At 46.3% G+C, this 21,721-nt stretch overlaps 1 protein-coding gene across 3 annotated transcripts; it reads left to right on the forward strand.

Annotated features, from left to right (window-relative positions):
* Nucleotides 1–6,016: 6,016 nt before the first annotated feature.
* UHRF1 (ubiquitin like with PHD and ring finger domains 1) lies at nucleotides 6,017–20,943 on the forward strand. 3 transcript variants are annotated; one of them, XM_075611393.1, is made up of 17 exons: nucleotides 6,017–6,258; nucleotides 6,680–6,839; nucleotides 9,406–9,660; nucleotides 9,802–9,956; nucleotides 10,243–10,458; nucleotides 12,207–12,316; nucleotides 12,568–12,754; nucleotides 13,593–13,716; nucleotides 13,821–13,928; nucleotides 15,366–15,470; nucleotides 15,633–15,739; nucleotides 16,106–16,268; nucleotides 16,380–16,517; nucleotides 18,232–18,349; nucleotides 18,925–19,079; nucleotides 19,375–19,473; nucleotides 19,692–20,943. In XM_075611393.1, the coding sequence occupies exons 2-17, from the start codon at nucleotides 6,687–6,689 to the stop codon at nucleotides 19,836–19,838; spliced, it is 2,340 nt and encodes a 779-aa protein (XP_075467508.1). In that variant the 5' UTR covers nucleotides 6,017–6,258; nucleotides 6,680–6,686; the 3' UTR covers nucleotides 19,839–20,943. The 3 variants fall into 3 exon arrangements, with proteins under 3 accessions (XP_075467508.1, XP_075467510.1, XP_075467511.1); XM_075611395.1 differs by lacking the exon at nucleotides 6,017–6,258 and adding an exon at nucleotides 6,410–6,500; XM_075611396.1 differs by lacking the exon at nucleotides 6,017–6,258 and adding an exon at nucleotides 6,520–6,583.
* The last annotated feature ends 778 nt before the right edge of the window (nucleotides 20,944–21,721 follow it).

Below are 21,721 nucleotides of genomic sequence, written 5' to 3' on the forward strand. Positions count from 1 at the left end.
TGTAAGGGTTCATGGGAGTTGTAGTTTCTAGCAGGGAAATACCCCTGTTAGTGTGGAACTCCAAAGAAACCGTTGCAAAGAGGTCAGTGACCCTTGACTTTTCGTTAATTGAAACTTTACGTTCCTGTTTATTAACATAACCCTCAAAAATTCGTTTTTTAAAATACTTTAAGAAAAAGTGCACCTAACCCGATGATGTTAGTGTTAGTGAAAGTGACAATGGGGCAATACAAAAAAGGTTACATTATCTGAGAATGACACTGACTGGGACGTCCTCGTCCCCCAGCATCGACTTCTAAGGCCGAGTCCAAAGAAGGACAAGCCGCGCTGAGCCCCTGCATCCTCCATGAGGATGTCTTTAGAGGGGGCTCACGTTAGCGTCCGCAGGCGTGCTGAGGCGCTGGATTTTTCAGCCGACAGCCAAACTGTTTTTCAGAGCGCTGTCGGCTGAAAACATCCAATCAGCGCGGAGCAGCATCACGGCGCCGTGACGTTGACGTCGGTGCGTCGCGGGCGATTGGCCCAGCGACGTCACTGCCCCGCCTCCCTCAGTCTCCCCCTGCCTCCCGATCGCGCCCGCTGGCTCGCCTGCATGGGCAGGAAATCACGCAGATTTCAGCAAGCGAGCCTCAGCGTCAGCGTGGTCCAGCCCTGCTACCCCTTCTATGGCCCCAGGCTAAATCTACAGAACTTCAAGTGAAAGAGTCGTCTATTTGTGAAAATGCCAAGAGTGATATTCCAGATTGTTGGACCCGTGAAATGTTTTTAACAAAGAAACAAGATTGTCCATGGATCATGACAATTTAAAAAAAAAAAATAGGATGCAGTGTGTGTAGCAACATCTCTCATTTGGGGGCCGAACAAACCCATGGAATACATCTATCTCAACAATGGTGTGATTTTGAAATTCCAGTGAGTGGAACTAAAAGCAACCAATTCAAAGAATGAAGAAAAAACTATTTCAAACACAAAAATAGTAAAACTCACATTGCAGGTCAAAAAAGTAAAAATACAGCAAATAAACCAGTAATAGAACAAACAGTCTTTAAATCATTGAAGTTACACAAAGAAATAACATGCAGCGTTTTTAGAACCGTTTATAATATTGTCCACAAAGGTAGACCTTTTACAGATCTGTAACAGGACATTGAACTGTAAGAAATGAACGGAATTGATTTGGGACTTGTTTTTCATTCCCGGAAATCTTGCGCAGATATTGCAAACCGCACAGGAAATGCGTACGGCAGCAAGTAGTATTATGAACATCTCCACATTTTATGTTCCGGTCGATGAATCGACTACAATTAATGGCAAACCCGTTCTTGTAATTTGCTTAAGGACCGCTGTTGGTACATCTGATGATAGTTTCTTTTGGGGTGTATCTTCTGGCAGGTTCCAGTGTCTGCTGCATCCTGGAATAGTGGGGCTGGTTCCCTGGTATCTCTGTCAGCACAGTCCTTCTGTGCTAGAGAATTTCCTCAGTGATAGAGAACTTCATGCAGTTTGTACACTTTTGAACATGTCTGATGAGCCAGGCGGTGACGGGTTAATTGGCTCTTGCTGAAATTAACCAGCTCCCTGCTGGACTCATCAGCTACAGACGGGCTTTGTGTGCTGCCTTTTTAAACAGGGAAATGGCCCTGTCACATGACCTTTCTTTGGAATTACAGAGTCGAAAATGAACTTTGCATATGGCTTGCTCAGAAATACATAGAACTTTAATGGTGTTAGAATGTCAGACCGAAAAAACAGGCAAGTTCTACATCAAAGCAAAAGAAGCGGTTGGAGAAATGAAGTTTGGTAATGTTTTACTTCATGTTGGTGAAGTTCCCACCATTAACAGGAATCAATGTTTAAAAAGTTTGATTAACAACCCAGGCTATTTACTCTGGCATCAGTATGCAAAGAAAAGTGTGAAACACTAATCAGACAATCTCGATACCTTTGCATTGAAGATTGGCCGCAGAATTGGAATTTTACAGACGGGACAATGAAATAGAAGAATTGGCAGAGAATTTTGGATTGCATATGTAGCGCATGTTCCCCCAACCCCTGGGGGTGTGCTACATTGTGTGTGTTGGGTTACCTGTGGCTCACAGGAGGGCCGAGCCTCCGCTGCTGGGAGCTTGGGGTGTGCCTGATCCGTCAGGTGCAAGCGCCTCCACCTGTAGCGTGATCCGACTATGTGGAATGACCCCGTTACAGGACCCAAATAAGAATATACAGTGATAGATAACAGTTTTACTGTAGGCAACCAAACAGAATAACAGTACCACACCAATGTAGGCCTCGCACAGCCATTTCCCCACAGGACCCGTCAACCCAACTCTCACACCCCGATGGAATGTCCCCACAAAGTACTGAGATGCTCCTAGGCACCTAACCTCCCGGTGTCCACGAAAGCTAACCCACCCAAATGTGTGAGACAGCGCTGCCCACTAGGACTGAAGGTGTACAGTTGGTGCACTTGGTGAGGTACCTGCCAGGTGCTCCAACACCCGGTAGTGCTGATATGGTAAGGTAGGATCCACTGATCCAGCAATGTCATCCGCGAAGCCTCCGCCTCTACGTTGGGTGGTGTCCCGCGTGGACGGTTCCGCCATGAAGAATGTCTCTGCACTTATGATGATGATCAGGTCCCAGATCACCATGAGCCCAGGTCACAGCCGCGTCCTGGCTTTTCCTCACGCTAGTGCTACAGGACAGGGTCCCTATCAATGGGGATCCCTGCAGCAGCCACAAGCTATCGCAGTGAGTCGGGCCTAGGGGGTCTCTGGCCTAGTGCAGGGGTCACAGACACACTGCACGTACACGACCTACCCTAACCTTGTCCCAGCTCCGACTGGCGTGCTCCTCTGTGCGCAAAATGTATCCTTTCTTGGAGCAGGGGATCCGGGCAGCCCTATTGGCTGTGTAGCGTCACATGGCTCCTGCAGCCCCTGTGCATGTGCGACTGATAATGGCTGCACTGCAGCTACTCTCTGTGCATGCGCGACTGAACTGCGCATGCGCGACCATACTCAAGATGGCGGTCCGATCGCCTTTGCATGACACTGCTGGCACCTGCCCCCTGCCTCCGCTGCCTAGAGCCCCCGTACCGGGAGGTAAGGGGCTTATGGGGGACCAGGGGGACCCGGGCTACACATGGAAGACATACACTGAGAGCCTTCAGAGAATTTAACGATAGTAAAAGAATAAAGATACGTGAGGATCTTACAAAAATAATGGAAGCAGTTAATTCAATACCAGTTTCCACTGCAGAGGGTGCGAGGAGTTTCAGTGGAATTCATTTGTCCAGGTCACAACCAACATACAAGTCTTAATGTGGAATGCCTACGGAACATACTTTTTATGAACTCGGTTTGGGCCAACTCATTCTCTCTTCAATCCGGAAGTTGATGTTAAGTCTTGGCTTCTTCCGGGAAGGCGCCGTGCTGAAGAAACGTCATGTTGTGAAAAGGAGTGGCTCAGTGAGTAAAGACACTGCACTGGCACTGAGCTAGAAGCCTGGTTGAATTCCCGGTGTCGGCTCCTTGTGATCTTGGGCACTTTATCTCCCTGTGCCGCAGGCACCAAAAACATAGATTGTAATCTCCACGGGGCAGGGACCTGCGCCTACAAAATGTCTCTGTAAAGCGCTACGTAAAACTAGCAGCGCTACACAAGAACATGCTATTATATTGTAAAAAAAAAAAAAAAAGTGTGATATGATGATTCAGAATGTAAACATTTGTGGGACATTTTATAATGTATCTCAGCTCCAATAATATTATTTTTTAAATGTTCTATTTAAAAATGTTTATACCTCCTTGTAAACTTAAAGCCGTCTGGTTTTGTGCTGATAAGTGATAACAGATGCTTATTTTTAATTATTATAATTGTTTTTGGTAAGATTGATTTATTTTTAATGTTTCACAATTTTAATTATATGGCAGGTAGAGATCGACCCATGAGGTTATTTTTCGGGGGGTGGGGGCGGTAGGCGGTTAATAACATCGATGGATTTAACCATACCCCCAGTTCAAAAATCCCAGTACTGTACCAGCACTGTAAAGCACCCCATGTTCAGATAAGATTTAAAATATACAGTAGGGCCCTGCTTCTCGGCGTTGCGCCATTCCGGCGGTACCGAGAAGGGGGGCTGCCATGTCCGTGCATGCGCAGACAGGGACAGACGATTTCGCACATGCTCAGAAGGGGGACGGCCAAGTCTGCGCATGCGCAGAAGGGGGCGGACGAGTTTGCGCATGCGCAGAAGGGGGTGGACGAGTTTGCGCATGCACAGAAGGGGGAGGACGAGTTTGCGCATGCACAGAAGGGGGAGGACGAGTTTGCGCATGCACAGAAGGGGTCGGAAAGACGGAAAATCGGCGGTGGACATAGCAAATGCTATGTTCCACTTTTTGGCGATTTTCGCTTTCCGGCGGCGGCCTGGAACAGAACCCGCCGTATGAGGGGGGACCTACTGTATAGTGTTGCTTTAACCCTGTGTGTGCCGCAAGATGTAGCCACTATGTCATGGCATCTGACCCTCCAGGTGGCAGCGTCATGCCTGCAGAGTGCTCGTTTTTCAGGGGAATTGCGTCCTACGCTCCAACGCTATCTGTTTTGCAGGGATATGGAAAAGGATCTCCTCTTCTGTTTCCGGGGTGAAGGGCCGTTGCGGTCACGTGATCAATGTTGGCTGAAGGTGCCACGGCACTCTGGTGCTGCGACCCATCCAGTGCTCAAGGGGTTAAAATCCTATCTCTGCCATACAAATTCCTCAACAATGCTGACCGCCCTTACATCTCAGCCCTCATCTGAAATTGCTCCCCTAACACCTCCTCCGTTCTGCCCCTGAACGACACCTCTCCCTCTCTCATAACTTCCTCTCACTCCCGCCTACAGCACTTCTCCCTGCTGCACCCTATCTCTGGAATTCCCAGGCACGCACCGTCAGGCTCTTCCCAACTTTGAGAAGTTTAAAATCTCCTTAAATAGGTGCCACTTTTAAGATGCCTACCTTACACGCCCCCTTACACCCCCCCCCCGCCCCCCACATGAAATAGTAGATGGTAAGGTCCTAATTACCTTTTGTATCACTTTGCGTCTGCTCTTGTTTTATATGTCATTCTGTTTATGTGACTTATTTTTCCATGTTTTTGGTGCTTTATAAATAAACACTTATAAAATGTAGGTGTGTATTTATCTAATTATTATCACTCCAACATACTCAGCAGCGCAGTACAATGCGAGGTTTGCTTTGTACAACTGTCATGCAGGCAGGTCACACAGTACGACACACGATTTCTTCAAAGTGCAGGTCTGCTTATTAAAGATGGAGATGCAAAGTAGAGCTCTGCTCACACGTTCATAATGAAATTCATTAGGTCCTATATCGATTGCCCTTTCATCAAAGGTCCATATGGGACGTGAAACGTTGTCTTTCCACTGTTCTTGGCTGTCACATTAAAGGAGAATTTCATTATGAACGTGTGAGCACAGCTCTACTTTGCATCTCTATCTTTGAGCAGACCTGCACTTTGAAGAAATCGTTTGCCTGTGTTGTGTTGGCTGCACAAGCGGGTTTCTCCTCGCCTGAGGCTTACCCCGTACTTTGAAATTGTACTTGCATAGGCATGACACCATATATCCCCATTCTGTGTTTGAGACACACTGATATATGCAGAGTATACAATGCGTTGTGTGTGACATGACACACTAGATTGTAAGCTCCTTGGAGCAGGGACCTCCTTCCTATTGTGTTTGTTATAACATACATGTACTCTTATCATACAAAGTTATTGTCCTCCCTCCCCCATTGTACTGCGCTGCTGAATATGTTGGCGCCATACAAATAAAAGATCAAGCAACACATCTCTGTACATTGAGCTTGCAGTCTCATCGTGCTCCTCTATGTACAGGTATCTCAGCCTCTCACTGACCTCTGCTGTGTACTAAGTGTAACATCCCATGCACACTGAACGTGTCACAGCACGGGCAATCACGTGACGTGTGTAGGGGCCGGGCGCCCCCGCCCGTACCGGGTTTGCGCGCCAAGCTCCTCCAATCAGGAAGCCGTTGCTCAGGGACTGCTTTTCCCGCCAAACTACAAACCGCGCGCGCCTCAGAGCGGGAGAAGCAGCGAGCAGGGCTCGAATAGAGACGCGAGTAATTACCACAGAACCGAGCAAAACAAACCGGATCCGAAGAGTAACGAGTTTTACACCCACAAGAACAACGTTCACACCAAGCCGCGAGCTGTGCACGGACAAGGTGAGCGACACAGGGCAAGTTCGGTGACTGGGGCTTAGGGCAGTACAGCAGTAACACTGGTGCCTCAAGCTGTAATGGGGCACGGGGGGCATTGTAGCTCCCGTAGTCTGAGGCAGTTACCGTGGTGCGCGTGCTGTAGCGCGCGATCTCGCTTGGCTTGCGGTTTAACCGTTCACGTTGGCGGGCAGGAAGCGGCAGAGCTTATCTGTGATTGGCCGGTTGAAAAGAGCGCGCGATTCGGTGTGAGCCTGATTTACTCCACCCGGGAGCGCTGCAAATTGTGGGGGGCGGTGGGGACAGACCGCTAACGCAGGATTCACCCCGTGTAAGGAGACCCCTCTGAATCCCCGGGGTACTCCTTGTGTTGCTCTGTGCTTTTTTTTTTATCGGGGGCTCTCGCTGACCGCCTTCCTCCCTGCAGCATCGCCATGTGGATCCAGGTGCGCACGATGGACGGGCGGGAGACTCATCGCATCGACTCCCTGTCCAAACTCACCAAGGTGGGGGATCTGAGGCTCAAGGTGCAGGAGGTCTTCGGGGTGGAGATCGAGAGGCAGCGGCTCTTCTACAGGGGGAAGCAGGTAACGTGCTGGGGAATGCCACCAAAGGATGGGGGTAAGAGGGGGATGTGGGGCAAGACAGGCCGGTATATTGGTCTCCCTGCAGAGGCTGTCCCTGTTTAATGTCTTGCATACCACACTGGCAGCGAAGGGGTTAAATAGGTAGCCTGAGCATGTCCTGGTGTTGAGGAGCCCTGCTGGCCTTTGTCCTGGGATTAACCCTAGTGAGTGAGACCTCGACACACTGCTCCTATTTTGTGTTGCCAATCACTCCTTGTACAACCATTGTTTGCCGTCTCAATGTGTGTGTGTATATGTGTAAGTCGCGTACACATCGCAGCCTGTTCTGCTCCGGTTTAGCTGATGAATGATTGGGGGTCATTGCCTGGCACTCAGTTCTGATATTTTAATGGTTCCCGAGCTATGCTTTGGGTTATGAGGCAGTTACTAGGTCCGTTTCATTATCATGGTTTCCTCTTTGTGTATGTATCGCTGGCAATGTCTAAGTCTGCGCTTTATAGCAACGTCGTGTCAAAACAAATGCATTGCCGCTGTCGCGTGCGCTTATAGTAAGTGCGACGGCTTTGTCGCGATCGCTGGAAGTAATCTCAATTTGATTTTTCCAGCGACCGTAGCCTGAGGGTGAGGTCCCAGTCAGCACTGTGGCACGTGCACCTGGCAGGGGGCGGCACGCTGCACCGCAATCTGCTGGGAACAGGGAGCGTTTGTGACGGGAGGGGGCGTGGCCATGACCTCACACAGCTGGTTCACCCTCATTGGCTGAACCGCCGGTTGGGGCATGGCCACGCCTCCGTCGCAAACTGATTTTAAATTCATCTGCCTGAAACCATGTCGCGCACCGCTGGGGAAAGGTGCGCGACAAGGTAGGGACTGGGACTGGATTTACTGGGGGGGGAGGTTATTTATTGGACCAGCAAGTAGTTTGTTAACTGATGGAGCCGTTGGTTGTAAAGTGACCTCCGAGCCTGGGATTCTTCCTAGACAAGTTTGTTACAGAATTGCCTGGAGTGCCACTTAATAAGTGGGCACCTCACTTACACAGGTGCGAAAGGAAAGCCCTTTACAGATCAGTAGATTATCTGCGCAATTTTCCAGGTGTATACTTTAGCCTTCTGAAATAAAGTGAATGTAAAGTAAGTCTTGTGTTTGAGACGTGTGCGGGGCCAGTGCTGCCCAAATACAGGGCATCTGTTTGGCTGTGGTCAGTGGTGCAGAAAGTATAATTCACTGGTCTTGTTAGGAGAGGTTACTGCCTCCTGGCCAGCTGATCTCACTTAAAGCCCCAGACTACAAATCACACTTTAAACAGCATACAGTAGGCGTAGTCTATCCAAATACAAAAATAAACAAAGCAGAGAGAGGATGGATTACAGTACGCAAGTTAAAGTAGCATCCTATTTATACCAGGTTCTGTTTGTAAATTCCCCAACATCTTGTCTGTTCAGATATATATTTATTTATTGTGTGTGTACTTGATCTGTTATTTAATCATACTCATTCTCATAATGCACAGTTGTTTTTACTAAACGGCTGCATTACAGCCCTCCCTGGAGGAAACCGTTTCTTCCGGAGTATTCCGCCAATCGACTATTATCCTGCTGAATGTTTCAGAAGATTGTCAGCGCAGATCTTTAAGTGTTTTATAGTCTGATTCACATGTATTCACTTGATACAGTTTTTAGAAATAATTCAAAATGGTGCCAAACCTGGATTTGCTCTTAAAGCGACACTCAAAGCTGCTGGTATTTTATTTATTTTTCCCTTCAATGTGTGCATCAATGCAATCCACACAATAAGTAATTGGCTAAGCTGCTGATCGATCCGTTCACCTGTGATTGATCAGCGAAGATTTGGCTCGGGTGTTCACTAAATGGCTGCAGAGTAGTCAGTGGCACACATTGTCATATTAATTACAAAGTTCTGTGGGGAAGATCATGTGACCACGCTGGCACAGATACAATTGGTGCACTACTAGCGAGGGCATGGCTCAAAAAGGGGTGTGCCAGAGCCTGTTTCAGAAGAGGAAGGGGGTGTGACTTTGTAAGTGGTTGCTATAGAAACAAAAATGCTGGTTACATTATACTTCATTAAAAACGTCGAGGTTAAAAAAAAAAAGCTACAAGTATTTTCTCATAGTACAGAACTGTTATATTAAAAAAAAAAACACACATGTAGGATATTTCTTTCACTGCAGATTAAGGGGAAGTTATCAGGTTTTTACTGGAGCAGAGACAGACTTCATCTAAATTCTGTTTTGATCACTGACTCGCCGCTGCCAGTGGAACGTTATTTTCTACTTTATTAATAAATTGCGTGAGCCCCAGTTAATGAATTGTCTTTTCTAGCCCCTTCCATGAAGCACCAACTTCCAAACTAAAATTTGCAGTAAAGTGTCACTGTGCAAAAGTCAGATACAACTCTAATGTTCAGGTTTTTTAAATCAGAGTTGTAAATTTCAATTATGTAGCTGATATCTATGGTAACGTAAATACTCCGTATTGTTCTGCATTGCATCATAGTAATTTGATGTGTGACTTGCTGAACTGGATGTGATCGTCTCTTGCAGATGGAAGACAGTCACACCCTCTTCGATTACAGCGTGGGACTGAATGACATTGTTCAGTTGTTAGTACGTCAGATTCCTGCTTTGCTTTCTGGGCCAACAAAGGAGAAAGAGTCTGAACTTTCGGACACAGATTCCGGCTGCGGCTCAGCACAGAGTGAATCGGATAAAAACTCCAACCATGGCGAAGGTGCCACTGAGCTGGATGGACAGTCTTGTTCAGCTACCCCTGTGGACCCAGGGTTTGGCCTATACAAGGTATAGCTCTGAGCATCCTGTGTATGATTCTTCATTTAAACACTGCCCTTGTTTCACTGATGTCCATCGTGACATGTTGTACTTTTGGTTTAATAAGCCAGTGTTTTATCTGCTAAACCCTCAATTTTTTTTTATATACAGATCAATGATTTTGTTGATGCCCGCGACATGAACATGGGAGCGTGGTTTGAGGCCCAGGTTGTAAATGTGACGAGAGAGGAGCAGGATAGCACCCAGGCTGAGACAGACACATCTGCCTCCGACGAGGACATAATCTATCACGTCAAATACGAGGAGTGAGTGTTGTGCTTCCCAGTCAATACCAGTTTTGTACCGTGATAAGGGATGTAAACAGGGTGGTGGCTGTCCGTAGTTGCCAATCTTTACCTGTAAAGACACGACTGGGGAAATGTCAGTCTGCCTTTGGTATTGACTGAATTCAGACAAGTAGCCACGAATAGTCATTTGGCACTAAAGGGCTCCGGCATATTGACTCTTCTGTGATTTAAGAAATCAACCCAAGTGTAAATGCTGTGCACGACAAACCTGTGTTGTGTAACCTTTGCGCTGTTCCCTCCCTAGCTATCCTGAGAATGGCGTTGTGCAGATGACGTGTAAGGATGTGCGAGCCCGTGCGCGCACCGTGCTGCAGTGGTATCAGCTGGAGGTGGGACAGGTGGTGATGGTGAATTACAATCCAGATGAGCCCAAGGAGAGGGGCTTCTGGTACGATGCCGAGATCCGAAAGAAGCGGGAGACCAGAACCATTAAAGAGATCTATGCAAAGGTTTTCCTGGGGTAAGTTCTTTACGGAGGGAGCTCAAGGTGTTTGTCGGAAGCTGTTTCTAACGCTGTTGTGCTCCATGTTTATCCACAAGACTTTAAAAGTTATTGCTAATGTACATGGTGCTTTCATTCAAATTTGGTGCACATGCGGAACTGTAGCGCTGTGTACAAGTGAAAAAGAAAAAAACCCTGGCGCCAAAAGTTCAAATGGAAAGTCCTGTGATCCTCAAGGAATCTGCACACATGCTTGGCCATGAAACGAGAAAAAGAAAAACGAACACAAATCATAGCGTAACACTGCAGGGTAAAACAGTACAGGCATACCCCGCATTAACGTACGCAATGGGACCGGAGCATATATGTAAAGTGAAAATGTACTTAAAGTGAAGCACTCCCTTTTTCCCACTTTTGATGCACGTACTGTACTGCAATTGTCATATACGTGCATAACTGATGTAAATAACACATGTGTAACAGGCTCTATAGTCTCCCCGCTTGCGCACAGCTTCGGTACAGGTAGGGAGTCAGTATTGCTGTTCAGGACGTGCTGACAGGCGCATGCGTGAGCTGCCGTTTGCCTATTGAACGAAATGTACTTACTCGCGAGTGTACTTAAAGTGAGTGTCCTTAAAGCGGGGTATGCCTGTACTACACTAAAAAACATAAAACAGTGAGACTCCTAGTGACATTTATAATATGAGAACAGCTGGTCATCCGGTGGTGGAAAAATCAGAGCCCTACTTACAAAAAGCAGGGTGAAAACACGCGATGGAACAACAGAGTCCTCTTGGCGCAGGAGATAATCCTTGCAGAGTTTGAGCTCTGCTCCGCCGGTAATCACGCCCGAAATCCCTTCAGAGGTACACAGGAACAGTGCCGGTGATGGAGGCTGGTCTTCAGGGTGCACAGCACGTGTGGCTGGCTCCCCTCACTTCCTCCTCCTGGTTCACAGGCTACCTCGGTGCGAGTGTGCCCGTACACTTAAAGGGACAGGGGCTGCAGTCTGTTTGCCAGGAGCTACCAGATGATGAGAGCTCAGAGTTAGTGTCACCTGCCCTACGCGTTTCGTAGATGTGAATCTACTTCCTATGGGGCTACAAACAGATACCTTATGACACTAATATACCCTATCCAATTACAAATTAATTAGCAATTTACAGCGATATCGCCTACATGTCAAAAGTATAAAATCACTATGCTCACTTAACTCACACAACCTGACAGACATACATAAACATAAAATAAATGACCACATACCATTTTAATATCTCTACATAGTGCTTACCTTTTTATACAATAAAAATACCAAAAATTGGCCAAGGAACATTCAAAACTCCCACGGTGTTTCTAATCCAATAATTCAAACCCTCGGATTCCAAATGACCACTAATTGGACTGGCAACAGACAGGTATAATATTACTCAATATACTTGAATCAACACACATTACTATGTATAACCTATATTAAGTCACAAAGGTTCGCATATGTTAATAATACTTCAGTTACCCAAAAAGCTGTGTACAAGCGAAAATATATTGTCACATGGCCGTTTTTTTTTTTTTTTTTTTAAGATTAAGCATTTGAAATTGGTTGCTGCCAGAAGGATCTGCAATGCATTCCCCAGCTATAGATACATTTCTGGCCGCTATAGCCGTGTTGGGGTGAAGAGGTTTTAGAAAGCATTGCTTGTCTGTGGGGATTGAAGCCTCTGCAGGTGTCCTATTTCTGAGCTTACCCTCTGACTTTTTCTCTTTGGTAGAGACGCCGGGGACTCCCTGAACGACTGCAAGATCATATTTGTGGAGGAAATTTACAGGATTGAAGAGCCTGGGACTTCAGCCCCAAGTACATCTGAAAGCCCCCAAAAAAGTGAGGTTATGGTTTGGTAGTTAGAAGTCTGTCGTCTGTCGTCTGTCGTGTGTGTGTGGGGTTGTAGTGTCACTGATTACATTCTACTGGACTTTCCAATTAGAAAAATGGTGCATTAAATGCATATTTATCTGCAAAATTGGATTATTGTTATGGGGGCAGGTTGTAAAACAATTTTCTCAAGAGCCAATTGTGTTACAGCTCGGTGTACATTTTATACGGCTATACAATTGTCATCTTATTTTGCTCAGGACAAAATGGGCCAGAGTGTAAACACTGCAAGGACGACGCAAAGAAGAACTGCCGCATGTGTGCATGTCATGTATGCGGGGGCAAGCAGGACCCCGACAAGCAGCTGCTGTGTGACGAGTGTGACATGGCGTTCCATATCTACTGCCTGAGCCCTCCCCTGTCCAGCATCCCCCAGGATGAAGACTGGTAGGTAGAGGGAGAGGGGTGTACAAACGCATGCTATCCAGCTGGAGGGCCAGTTAAAGATGACAGCTTTGACGCAAGCTGGATCAGAGCCCCCCTCATGCTGTAACTACCCTTTGATGCTACTTGTAGGAGAGATGGGGGTAAAAGCAGAACACACACTTGCATTACATCAGTTTGCCTTGTGTTCTAAAGTGGGGGGCACAATTTTTTTCCAGGGGGGGGGGTGTGGCGGTTTCAGAGGCCCCACGCTCTTCCCCAAGGCATTAAATGCCGGGGATCGTGCGAGGTCTCTGCACCTTCCCTTAACCTTGTCTTCGGTGATGCATCACCATGATTAACGTGACGCCGGAGACGGTAAGGGGCGGTTCAGCCAATGAGGGCAAAACACTCGTGATGCCATGCCTGCAGTGCAGGTTTCGTGCGCAATGTGCGAGTGACGCTGCGCAAGCACTGACACTGCACCGATAAACGAGGCCTTAGACCTTTAAAGTTTATTATTCTGGGTCATTTATTTGTACTTATCCCAAGAACTTCAATAACAGGTAGACTGGTAAGCGCACCTGGTGATGGGGAAAGGGCCTTCTGTAACCTCTGCAATCTCTGAGCTCCTGATCACTGTACAGATGGTCCTCGGTATCAGTTATTTATTTTTCCAACAAGCATTATTCGAAACGCGTCAATGCATTCCCGCAGAACGCATTATCCGACGGCCACTAATTAACATTGAATTCGCAATACGACAGTTCACGATCTGCCACGGTTTCGCAGAACGGGTTCTATCGGATTACTATGGATCGCCTGTATCTGTTTTGGGTTCCTGATGCCCTAAATCTTTCAGGTATTGCCCAGACTGTAGAAATGACGCAAGCGAAGTGGTTCTAGCTGGTGAGAAGCTGAAGGAAAGCAAAAAGAAAGCAAAGATGGCATCTGCCAGCTCCTCGTCTCAGAGAGACTGGGGCAAGGTGAGCATCACACTGAAGATGAACCCCTCTTGTCCCTGTTTAATTTGTACTGTTTCTGTAATAACTGGTGCACATGCCTGTGGTCATTTGTATCTGTCTTGCAGGGCATGGCTTGTGTGGGACGTACACGGGAATGCACAATTGTTCCGTCCAATCACCATGGGCCAGTCCCCGGAGTCCCGGTTGGCATGTCCTGGAAATTCCGAGTCCAGGTATGTAAATAAAAAATCTGGCTCGATTAGTGAGGGAACACCTCTGGTGCTGTAAACAAGAGCGGTGAACCCAAGTAGGGCAGTGTCCCAACATATGGAGCACTCCATTCCCGTGTGGTGCTAATCTATAGTTGTAGTGAATACTGTCCTGACCAGTAGTAGCTTTAAAAGCGTTCATTTTTATCCTTTGCTTTTACATTTCCTTTTCCTCTGAGTGGGAACAAGCATGAGTATGCAGTCTCTCGTACACCTCACGACTTGTACTGTATATCCTGCTAATTGTCAGGTTGCAGAATATTGATCTAGCTGTAAAGTAGCATCCACCTGACCGGAGTCTGCACGATTTCTGCTCTGGGTTGGTTCCCCATAGGGGTGCTGAACCCTGAACTACTGCGTTTCAGATATACATCCAGGAATTGAACTACCCCTCAACTGGCACCTATTTGATATGGGTTTCACTGACCAATCACTGATTTATACTCTGTTACCCACCCACAGGGAATATGTTTTGGAATTGATGCTACCAGCCTACACTGAGTGCATATGAGCTTTCCTGAACTCTATATACAAGTGAATTAGCTAGTGAATGACTCACCACAGGTGACTACTCATGGTAGATCCTTCCTTCTGCCTGGGATCAATTTGACCATCCCATCATTTTTTTAAAATTATTTTTAATTTTTTTTTAAATGTGCATTTTATACTCCTTGAAACTTTTTGTCCAAGCCTCTTGTATTAACTTTTTCTTTTTATCTTTTTGTTGTGTGTACATTCTATTTTATTCACCAACTATACACTAGCACTATTGGGAAGCTGAGCATTTCATATATTGGCCGTGTTTCTCCTTGGGCTTGCTGTTGCTAAGCCTTCCTTTTGCAGTACCTCCCATGCAGAAAAGACTAGTGATGGTCCTTTCCCTGCTTGTTAAACTATGGCCCCAGTGGTCGCGGCGCGCGTTCCCTGCATCAGCAATTTGAAGGACGCCAGGCATGACTGCACGCGGCTGGTTTGCCCTCATTGGCTGAACCGCCGACATGGCAAGCACCCGGCTGCCGTGCCACAAGACACATTTCTTGTCTTTTTGACACAGGCGGTTGCTCATCACACTTCCTGCAGGTAGTTACAGGGGCAGGCCCTATAGAATGCCGTACTGTGTGCGCCACGTACATTGTAGTGCGCAGCCGCAAAAGTGGGGACTCTGCTTTATGCTTAAAACAACGACTAATTTAATAGGGCCTCCAACTACAGCAGCGTATCCCGAAATTGTTTTTAGCAATGATTTTGATTCAGGTCCTGTGTATTTGCTATAAGTGATTTTAAATACACCTGTTAAGCTTCAGAGACTTGCGCTCTCTGGTGACTGCATTTGAGTGGTGAAGTTTACTCTCGGAATATTGTTTCTAGGCTGCACTGTTTTGATAACTGTATCTCTTGTAGGCGAGCGAGTCTGGGGTGCACCGGCCTCACGTAGCTGGAATCCATGGAAGGAGCAATGATGGCGCCTACTCCCTCGTGCTGGCAGGAGGGTATGAGGATGATGTGGTGAGTAAATCCCTTCTGACTGAAGCGCTTTAATCTAAATGGTAGCAGACCTAGCAGGAAACCCATCAACCTGGTGAGCAGCTTCTGTAACCTAGGAAAGGAGCCCCTTTGCTTTTGGGTTATAGGTTAAATTATATATTTATATATATATATATTTTTTAGGATCATGGAAATGAGTTCACTTACACTGGTAGCGGAGGCCGGGACCTCTCTGGTAACAAGCGCACAGCAGAGCAGTCGTGCGACCAGAAGCTCACCAACATGAACAGGTTGGTATACATAGCTCTACTTTTGCCCATGGCTCTGCCAGTTACCTCTTGCATAGACATCTGTGCTGAGGTTTTGCATTAATATTGGACTCAAGCCAAGACTATATGGGTAGGATACAGTTAAAGTATCTTAATGTTCTGCAAATACAAGCAGCTGAGGCGGAACGGCCAGCACACCTAACTTCTCCTGTCAGTGAGGCGGGACTGACCTTGTTTCGGCAGTACTAGGTGTATATTGATGCTCCATACAGCACTTGGCTTTTGCTGTTCTGCATCTGACAGTCTATCTAGTTTGCAGAATGTCCGTGTGATGCGTAACATGTCTTTCACGAGCCTCCTTCTAACAAACTTTGTTGTAACTGGCAGAGCTCTGGCATTGAACTGCAGTGCTCCCATCAATGACAAAGATGGCTCTGTTGCCAAGAACTGGCGCGCTGGCAAACCTGTGCGTGTGGTGCGCAATGCAAAGGGGCGGAAACACAGCAAGTATGCCCCAGAAGATGGAAACCGATACGATGGTATATACAAGGTGAGAGCAGCGTGTTTGGGTCAGCCAGAAGGAAGAGTTTGTCCTATATGGAAACTGGGTACGGGTGCTTTTTGTATTGGCTTTTGAAACCCAAGTTCTGTGCTGCGGTAGGTTGTGAAATACTGGCCAGAGAAGGGGAAATCTGGGTTCCTGGTATGGCGTTACCTGCTGAGGAGAGACGACGATGAACCTGCACCCTGGTCAAAGGAAGGCAAGGAACGGGTGAAGAAGCTGGGTCTCTCCATGCAGGTAAATGTTGTGTTATACCCATAACTGTCCTTTCCACCCCTTTCTCCTTAAACCTTTCTCCCCCCCCCCCCCCCCTTACTGCACTTACCTGTGGAACTCCCTCACCTTCAGCATACGCCAAGCACTCGCTCCCCACCTTTAAATCCAACCTTAAAACTTGCCTCTTAAATGAAGTGCTCCGATAGCCATGGGGTGTCCCGATTAGGTCACAAGGCCAGATTAATAAAACGTGTGATGTTGTGCCACATACTAACTACAGTATAAACATGGAATCTGTTCCATTCACGCGTACTAAAACCACCAGAAATATAAACGAGTGAGTGTTACCGGTGAGGGGCAGTGCAGCTCGACAGTCTTGTCCGTCCAAAAAAGGTATGTAGTGATTCAGGGGTGCACAATCCATGACGCAAAGGATAAATTGGTGCACAAATGGTGTGGTGTACTGAAAGAGGTCACTGGATCCACTTTGACTCGCATCCAAAGCGTCATTATACAACGTTCCAGTTTGCAGCTAAGAAAAGGTTTTTTTGGAGCTGTAAAGTGGGATTTTGGATTTTCTGTAGTGACGATTTGGCCATTTGTGGATGCGATTCAAAGTGGATCCAGTGACTTTAAAAAAAAAAAAAAAATTTCTCTCTTCATGGATTTTGCACCAGGCTCGCTTTACATACCGCAAGGGCCTAAATGAATTTTATTCAATTGTTCAGGGGGCCTGATTGGAACAGGTTGGGCCTTGGTTTGGACATCGTTGGCCTACACTGTTGGGTACTGTCCCACTCCCACAATCGCTCCTACCAACGAATGCCATCTACTGCACTAAGGCTAAGGTCCCAGTGCCTCCGCTGCACGCGCGCCTGCAGCCGATTCCCCGGTCTGCAGGGAGCTGCAGACCAAAAGCCGGGGAGGCCCGGACGGGGGCGTGACGTCACCCGGCAGGTTTGCCCTCATTGGCTGAACCGCCGGGGGTGTGGCTTAGCGCCCCGTCGCGACTCCAGATCACAATTCACTTGCGAGCAGGAGTCACTGTCTGCAGAGTGCAGCTCCCCCCCCTCGCAGCGGTCCCGGTCCCATTGTGCAGCGGCTATTGTCCCTGCTGCAGTAGCCAGCGGGGGGACCTGGCCTTATCCCCTCACCTGCTGTCTAAGTCTCCTATCATATCACTTGGATTGTAAGATCTCCGGGGCAGGGGTTTTCTTTCCTGTTGTCTGATCTTATTGTATTAGAACTTCCTGTATTGTCTAATGTGAAGTACAGCTGTGGGTAATATACAGGCAGTCCTCGTTTTACGACGCTTTGCAACGTTGTATGTGTATATACACACATACACAACGTTGCAAAACGTCGTAAGAGCATATATATAATATTATACTATATAATATTATATTATACTATATAATATATTATTTATTATGATATATATATATATATATATATATATATATATAATCCAGTATACACCAAATATTTGGTGTATTTTAGTGTTAAACATGCCTTCAGGAACGGAACCTTTCATTTAAATGTGTTCCTATGGGAAAACGTGTTTTCGCTTTACAACGTTTCGCTATCCAACGCCATTTTGAGTAACGCATTGTGTTGGATAACCGAGGACTGCCTGTACATACACTAACATATATACATGTACATATGCGCTCTGTTCCTTTAACCATACTCTTCTGCCTCCTTTCCCCTGCCCCCCCATCTTCCTCTTGCTTAGTATCCTGAGGGTTACTTAGAAGCTGTGGCAAGCAAGGAACGAGAGAAGGAGAACAAGAGAGGGGGGGAAGACGAAGAGCTGGAAACTCCAAGTAAAGGAAAGAGGAAAAGGAAGTCAGGTTGGTCTTCTTGGAAGATAAATACAATCCCACAGGGCATTCAAACCTGTACATTGTGTGCAGTCAGGGAATTGTTCATACTAAATTATGGTAGCCGCTTTGAAATTGTGGTTAGCATTCAACATGTTTTATACTAGGCAAATGGAAATGTAAAATGATGCCTACCACCATGTAATTTATTTGTAGATCTCATTCGGTTCTAGACCATACAAATCTAAAAGTAATCCACTAGAAACCCTAGCTTCTAGATCTAAAACTCTGCTCCGTTTTTATTTCTGTAGCCTTTTTATTATGGGTGTGTATGCAGTTAATTTTGGCTTCTGTTGAGTACTTTATATGGTATGACTGAAATGTTAATAATAAATATATCAGACACGGCGCTGTTGCAGGTTTGCATAGTGATGAACTAACTTGCCTACAATTTATTGATTACGGTTAATTGGCCACTGAAACTAAATTTGGGAGTAGTGGACTGAAGTAATGAGGCCATACGTGATGTGGCGGTAAAGTGCACACATGCAGGACAAAATAGGCTGCTTCTGTTTGACGTGACCCTTTAATCTCTGACCTCCCAGATAATACAGAAGTTCTCGCATCTCCCAAAGTGACTCAGAAGAAAACGAAATTGGAGTCGTATAAACTAAACCTAGATCAGAAAGCCCTCATTAAGTCGGATGAGCTGAATGAGAAGCTGTGGAGTGATGTGATGGGATTCCTGGAAGAGGGGCCTGTAAGTGTATTCTCTGTGGGTCTGGGCAGGGTTGGTATTATAGTGCTTGTTCTTGGTGTACTAATATCTGGGGTGCTCAAGGGCCCCTGATTGAGCCACCTGTGCTGAAGCAGGGATCCAGTACAAATCCATAAGACTGCCATTGTGACAACTAACCACTAATGGGAAACCCAGTGAAAAGCCCTTGTGACCTCAGGCAAACAAACCGTAAGATTTGTGGCATTGTACCAGCAGCGCTTGATGAAATGCACAGAAGTGCATTGTGTAGATGAGTTTTTTGTTGCTTTTCCTGTAGAAATTCTTGACTAAAGTGGAGGAAACTTTCCTGTGCATCTGCTGCCAAGAAGTGGTGTTTGAACCAATAACAACAGAATGTCAGCATAATATCTGTAAGGTGCGTAATTCTCCCTGTCTTAAGTTCTTGCTAATGATATTTCTCTGCCCTGCCTGTGCCCTGCTCTTGGTTATCTAACGTGCTTGTGTTGTGCAGTTTGTTTCCCACTTGCATAGTGCTGTGGGATGTTGGCATAGTGCATCGTTTAGAAGTACAGCCCTGACCATAGTCTCTGATGTGACGTGTGGGTGACTATTTTTTTTTTTTTCCCCCCTCAGGACTGCTTGGACCGGTCCTTTAAAGCAAATGTGCACAGCTGCCCAGCCTGCCGCTATGACTTGGGGAAAAACTACTCCATGAAGGTGAACAAACCACTGCAGTCCATTCTGAACCAGCTGTTCCCGGGCTACGGCAGTGGACGATGATCCATGCAAGGGGGCTCCCGTTGCCTCTGACGAGGTCATTGCTTCCTTTCCAATGGGTTTCATGTAAAGATTTTAGGTTAACACGTGGTTAAAGTTCTCTAACTATGTAAGCAGATTTACCTAGACTAATCCGTTTCACTTGGCTGTGCACTGAAACACAGCTGGTTGTGATGTGGCAGTGTCCCCAGGTAGATGCCCCTGATCCTTTTAAGTGTCTGTTCCGATTGCTAGAACAATCTGTGTAGAGTTGCGTGCGTTTGTCCCTTTTGGTAGAGGGGTGAAACTAATGTTCACAATATGTAAATGTGTCCCTGTATTCTGAAAGTGCCTAATGCATCTTTATTTTTCCTCCCCCACCCCCATATCTTTGGGACGCCTATAAGTCCTGGATCAAAAGCCATTTTCCTCCTGGCAGAATCACACAAGTCTTGTATTTGCAGGGATATGAAGTAGTTCTACCTCATCCAGACCTGACTGTCCTCATAAGAGGCACTGCATTTTCAGCTGGTTGCTGCCTCCTGTTCAATATGTGATTTTTGTGTCTGACAAGCCATTTAATAAGTGCCTTTCTTCCGTTTCTGAGAGACTGGGCCCAGATCCCAATGTTTAGCACTGAAACCTCCTGAATTGCCAGCAATATCTATGTATTATTTTTCTTCCTAATTTGTGCTTAAGATGTAACACTGTAGATTTTCAGCAGTTCTGTTTTCCAGTCTGTAGTTAGGCGCTCCTCTTGGCTGCCTCCTGATGCTTTATATGGATTGTAACATGAAATATGATATCAAATGTTACGTTTCTACTTCTAGGCAGTTGCAACAAACCGTTTAACCCTTTTATTGTTTGTACATGTGAAACCTGATGAGTTATATAGTTTTGTAAATGGAGTTCTTTGTCATTTGTTAAACATTTGCAGCTATTACCTCATAACAGGGATGTTTATTACGCTTTACTGCAAACAGAACAAGTGTTTGCTTTGTCTTATGATTGGGACGCTCAATGTTTTAGTGGGGCACAAAACCTTTTTGTAGCTTCATGCAGAATTGTATCTATTTTTATTTTGTAAAACCAGCATCTAAAACTTCTAAATAAATAGACTTTGCTTCTACCTTGTGTTTCTCTGTATTTACCGAGTCATGTTTAGGTGCCTCCAGAATGGGGGGGGGGTGTGTGTGTGTGTGTGACTAGTTGTCTAACATTTTATTTGCATAGTATGATTTTTGTGTCCATAACCTGGGGCCACAGCTCATTCTGACTAAACCGGCTTCCCTCACCTGTACACACAATAGCAACTGGATGTTCTCCTTCACACACAACATATTTGATTTCAGGGGCATTCTCTGCAGAGATGGTTGAGTACTTGTGAATTGGCTATTCATGTGAACAATGGGAGCCACTCTGGTATCTGCACAAGATCTTATCTGCACAGGGCATGGGGGGGGGGGGGTGTTGTGTGTAAATCAGGTGTGTTCAGCAAGTTTGTAAGTGACCATAGAGCACTATACACGTGGATGTCCCTGGGGCAGCTGCTCTAGTGTGACAACTCAAAAGTACATCAATTAAAATGTAACTCAAGGCCTCTGCTCCCTGTGCCTTTCCCCCTCCCCTCTTTCCCTGCAAAGATTCACTCACCCCACCTTGCATACAGACCCTCCCATCTAGCTTTTCCTCTTAATTTTCCTCACTCCCCCCCCACATTTACACCTTCCCCATGCCTAATTTTTAAAGCACACTCCCCCTTTCAAACCTAATTTCTCCCCATTCTCTTAGGGCCTTGCTTTAGTCATTGTGTTCCTTTGATTCAAGCATCCAAATCAGCTAGTAAAGTGAGCACTGCAGAGGCTCATTGTGTGTGCAAAATTCTACGTACGGCGTGGTGTACACGA

The sequence above is a fragment of the Ascaphus truei genome, chromosome 8, assembly GCF_040206685.1.
Source record: "Ascaphus truei isolate aAscTru1 chromosome 8, aAscTru1.hap1, whole genome shotgun sequence".
Classification (NCBI taxonomy): domain Eukaryota; kingdom Metazoa; phylum Chordata; class Amphibia; order Anura; family Ascaphidae; genus Ascaphus; species Ascaphus truei.